The 5,214-nt window shown below is 39.1% G+C and overlaps 1 protein-coding gene across 3 annotated transcripts in view; it reads right to left on the bottom strand.

Annotated features, from left to right (window-relative positions):
* Positions 1 to 5,214, bottom strand: part of WDR17 (WD repeat domain 17) — a 147,849-nt gene that overhangs the window by 9,761 nt on the left and 132,874 nt on the right. The window contains exons 23-26 of one of the 3 annotated variants that reach the window (XM_019521804.1): positions 4,164 to 4,184; positions 1,753 to 1,864; positions 883 to 1,024; positions 683 to 781 (exon numbers count right to left, since the gene is read on the bottom strand). In XM_019521804.1, the coding sequence (XP_019377349.1) occupies positions 683 to 781; positions 883 to 1,024; positions 1,753 to 1,864; positions 4,164 to 4,184 (374 nt within the window). Of the gene's footprint in view, positions 1 to 678; positions 782 to 882; positions 1,025 to 1,752; positions 1,865 to 4,163; positions 4,185 to 5,214 lie in introns of all 3 variants that reach the window. The other 2 variants (XM_019521802.1, XM_019521803.1) reach the window with 2 other exon arrangements.

The following is a 5,214-nucleotide window of genomic DNA, read 5'->3' as shown; positions in this document are numbered from 1 at the left end:
TGCAGGGATGCCTTGCAGATAATATCCTGTCTGCAGTCTGCTAGTTTAGTTAAATTCAACTCATTTCCACAAAATGTTTCATTTGTGATAAAACTGGCATTTTCCAGCTCTAAGTTATCAAAATTTCATGAACAGCAGTTTCAAAGGCAGCTGACAAATCTAATACCAATGCAAGAAATGCAGCCTTTGTATTGAGCACAGACCAACAACTATTTAATGATTGTCAAGGTATAGGTGGTAACTAGATGCTACATAAGCTCCATCTTACAGCTAGCTACCTTCTTCATAACCTTTCCAAAAAAACCCCAAACAAGTTGTAGTCTGAAGTGCTCCCAACAATTTCATCACCTCTGTGACATGAGTTTTCAACTCAGCAGAAGACTACATTAGTCTCTGCAAGGATTGTAGTCTGTTACAATAAACACAAACAGTTTGTCTGAATCTGAATTTAAGGTCTAACTATCAGTCTCAGCATTTGTGAAAACAACCTTTTACTTGTGTAAGTTAGGAGTGTGGGATTAAGTAGCATGATTGTACTTGTAATTTTTATTCAGATGGTATAACTGAGAGCTAAGATGGAAAGATTTCCAAGTGCTTACTGACCATGGGCAAGAAAGACATTCCATAACTGTAAAGAAGAGAAGTTTCAATTTTATAATTGTGACAAAATATACTCACTCACTACATTTATGCAGCACCAATCGTTCTGTGCGTATATAGCTTAGAAGATCAAGGTATGGGCATACTGAATCCAAAGTCCAATCTGAGCTACTAATTTGTTCTGTTGGAAAATATGAAAAAACAAGAGGGACAATAAATAAGCAGCCAAAAGCTGAAACATTTTACTCCATTTAGATCAGTCTCTTCCATTCAAAAGCATACCTTTAACATACTGAATGCCAATAGGAAGGGCTTTTTCTGGTTCTGTACTTAGCAAATAATACTTTATGGTTTCAAATAAATCTCCAGTTGCCTCAGCTGTCTCTGCCAACTGCAAACATTCTTCTACACCTGGTAGATTACACTAGAAAACAAAGGTTTTACAAAGAAATGATTTTGTTTGAATATGGTAGCAAGCAGTGTGATTCACACATAGTATAGTCAAATCAGAATACCTCTGACAGAAAGAAAACAGCAATTGTCATCATTTGATGAGATGATTTAATGTATGTAACCACACTAAATAAGTGACTCTTATGACCTGAAGGAGTGAACTGGAGGAGCGCACGGTCTAGTCTCCAAAGCCTGGTAAATGTTAGCATCCCCATTCCAAGGTCCTTCTTTGCAAGGATGTTTCATGGCAAGGCTACTTTGTGTAACAGCTAGATGTGCAGTCAGAATCAGAAGTCAAGCAAGCAGTGTTAACAGATTTTTCCAGGCTGCAAAGGAAGTGTGTCAGGCTAGGGAGGCAGTAGCCACCAGATACAGTCAGGATGGTAGGGAAGGGAATCTTGTGTGCGGGAGTGAGACCAGACTTTCATGACAAGGGATAGTAAACTCCATAAGGGAAAACCAAATTCTCATTACGTAGAGGACCTGACTTTACTTTGCTACTAGCCACATAATATAAAGCAAATGAACATTTCCTGTCAAGTGTACATCAATCCCTAATGTGAATCAAACACAAATACCAAAAATGGATATGAAGGACAATCTCCATTCCTAGTAGTGGAACATATCTACTCATTAAGAAACAGATCGATCAATATATAACTTCTGTCTACTGTTCAAGTAAATGGTTCTTGAAGTTACCTTTTCATGTAGGTCATTTATCTCTGCCACACACCCAGGATAGAAAGCACAGAGTTTTACCAACTGCAGTTCATTATTGGGTGTCATCATGAGAAGATCTGCTGCCAAATCCCTGTGCAAACAGAAGATGTGACAGTTACTCATAACAATATGTAATGCCAGAGTAGGCCTGTTTTCTTCTTTATGCTTTTATCCTCTTTCACTGAATATCCATTGTGGTAAGGGAAAGGGAGCAATGGGATCAGTCTGGAAGCCTACATTATTGGGGTGACACAAAATTTAAGAAAAGTTGGCCACTTTCTGGATTTAGTTCAACTTCTAGAAGTTAATAAGGTACAAAGATTCCAAAACACCATGAAATCAATATTAATCATTACTAATATTCATTCAGAAGTGCCTCACTGTAACTACTAAGTGGAACTGCACAAGAAATAGTTATTTTCAGCCCAGGATTTGCCACACTGCTAAAAATATACAATCATCTCACATAAAAATAACTTATAAGGAATACCACTTCAGGTTTGAACATTACTTCCTTTGTGACCCAACTGAAAGATTCTGTCATAAAATTAGTTTGTTTTATGAGCACAGCTTACTAAGGCTGCTATCCCTGTCTGTGGGGCCAGTAAGTTGGTATCCCCACATCTCTATCATCAGTAATTAAATATTTTTCATTAATTTGACCAGAAATGAATACAACCACTAATGCAAAAGCATTACCTATGAAGCAAAATGGAGAAATACATATTTAAGCAACATGTGAATGTATTGACTGAGGGGACCATTTCTCCAGCAATGCACATTTGTCCAAAACAGTGATGTATACTCAAGGATTGAGAACACCTGTCAAAAGGCACTTGCTTTATTCACTGCTGTCTTACTCATGATAGAGAAAAGCAACGTTTCTGGTTTAAAGGCTCTTCAAATGGAACGTAGCACTTCCTTGTTGAATTTTGGCACTATATATTTAATATCTCTCTGGGTACATACTGTAGGGCTGTGCGACACTTCAGTTGCTGATTCGATTTGGAGAAGATTTGGCCTGATTCAGCGGCCAAACATCTGAATCCGAATTGAATCAGGAGACCCTTTAAACTCTCCGAATTGAATCGGAACCCTCTGAATCAATTCAGAGAGATTCAATGATTCGGACTTATACAGCTTTAAATGTTTTTTCTACATACCTCAAGGTACCAGGCGGCTCATGAACACTGAGATGCTGGGGTGGATGGAGTGTACCATGGGAGCACAGGGGGAGGTCCCCAGCGTGCCTGGTGGTGGACCTGGAAGTGAGCCAGAAGCACTTCCGGTCCACTTCTGGGTCTGCTGTGGAGCATGCAGGGGACCTTTCCACACCCTGGTTCAGTGACTGGTGCCTCCTGGGTCTGGGGGGGCATCCAGGATGCCCTGTGGCCAATCGCTGAGCTGGGCGGGTATGGGGGAGGACCCCCGCATGCTTGACAGCAGACCCAGAAGTGGACTGGAAGTACTTCTGGTCCACTTCTGGGTCTGCTGCCAAGTGCACGGAGGACCTCCCCACCATGCTCCCATGGGACGCTCCATCCACCTCACCATCTCAGTGTTCACAAGTTGCGCCTAGTACCTTGAGGTATGTAGAAAAAACATAAAGCTGTGTCTATGACCGAATCACTGGTTCTCCGAATCAGAATTGAATCTTCAGATTCAGATTCAGCCAAAACAAATCAGGACAGTGATCCGAATCAGGGACTTGAATCGTTGTCTGCTGAATCAGGTTGAATCTGAATTGAATACAGCCCGCTTCGCATACCCCTAACATACTGATGACTGCAACCTACAAAATTAAATGTGGTGGAGAGGAGTGGGTATGTCTTAATAATGACATTTTCTTATCTCTCCCTTCAGTTTCTACTTGATTTAGAATAATTTTAAGATATTACACTAAAGTAACTATTTAAAAAACAAGACTGAGGGCCTTGTTATACGTTAAACTTAGGATGGCTTAACTGCATTTAAAATATTAGTGTCCAAGTGTTCACACAATAAAATGCAGGATAAGTGCTTTCACATCATAGTAAAGTTAGGATTTTTCCAGCATGGAGTATCTCCAGATCATATTACCTAACATGTGCTGAGCTAATGTATTGACTGCTCCACAGAGGCAATACGATCAGGAGACTCTAGTGTGGTGGTGAGGGCTGGGACCAACAAGCATCCGGCATCTGCACTGCACCCTGGAATCTGCTCTGGGGCAGTGGGAGGTTCTGGGTTCAACATACAGCTGCTTGTCACTCCTAGCCATATTTATACATATAGATAAAATTTATGTTTTATCAGCACTTAAAAAAAAAGAAGAAAGAACTATATAGTCTAAGGTTATTTTTAGCACAGGGTGAACTCTTCAGAATCCCTGTCTAGAAACAATTAAATACCTGTATCCAAGTGATGGAAAGCTAAAAGGAAGACATTAAAATAGTAATGAACAAAAATGTTTAAATATGTTTTTTACTAAAAGACAACAAACCTAATGATGATGGGGGATGGTGGGGAGGGAAAACAATGGCAGCAAATTCAAGAAGTAGGTAGGCTTGGCTTTGTAAACCATCAACAATTTATACCAATGACTTGATTCAGCTCTCTGCTGCACAAACTATATAAACAGATTTGTTGGAAAATCAGCTTGTATGATTCAACATGTGGCAGCTAACATTGAGAGAGAGAGATCCAATCCAGACTTTTTTAATGATGTTTCCTGCCTGTTTTCTCTAAGATCAGTTCCTAAAAAAAATTTCAGGAAACATGGCATTGTCAGCATGTGCTGGCTTGTGTAACCAGAGAAAAAATATCCGAAAAAACTGAAAACAAACATTTTTTAAAAGTCTGCATTTCCACAAAAGCCCAAACCCTATCAACTGAGCCATGTTACCTGAAATGTTTTTCAGGTACCAGTTTTGAAAACAATGTCAGGATGGACTAGAAATTGCAATATGGATGGGGGTCAGATATAGTACTCAAGCCTTCAACTGATTCATTTTCATTAGGCACCCAGAAAAGGGAATGAAGTATCTTTTTAGGATTTGTAAGAACAATAAGAAAAATAGCCTGATACTAGAATATACCAGCATTAAATATTTTTCCCAAGTTGTTTTTGCTTGTTTTCAAGAGAATATCACTGCAAGAATTTATAGTCTCATCAATAACACATGTCATTAGCAGTAGACCAAGGCCTTTCCAGTATTCTGAGAGGTTCATTACAGCAAAACAAGAGTTAGTGTAGTTATTTCAGTTAATGGGCACTTGAACATTTATAAATTATTTGTGCTTCTCAAATCAATTGAATGGTAAAGGGAACAATACATATACTTTAAAGAATCTAGGACTTCTCTCTCCCGTCAGGCTGATGGTACAGGTATAGTTAAATATATATTATCTTTAAAATGTCACTATAGCTGTAAGCAAGAATTTTTTAGGTGACACCGTTTG

The sequence above is a fragment of the Gavialis gangeticus genome, unplaced genomic scaffold (assembly GCF_001723915.1).
Source record: "Gavialis gangeticus isolate Ggan-Ray unplaced genomic scaffold, GavGan_comp1, whole genome shotgun sequence".
In the NCBI taxonomy this organism is placed as follows: Eukaryota; Metazoa; Chordata; order Crocodylia; family Gavialidae; genus Gavialis; species Gavialis gangeticus.
Note: the sequence above shows the minus strand (reverse complement) of the source record. Positions and strands in the feature narration are given on the sequence as shown.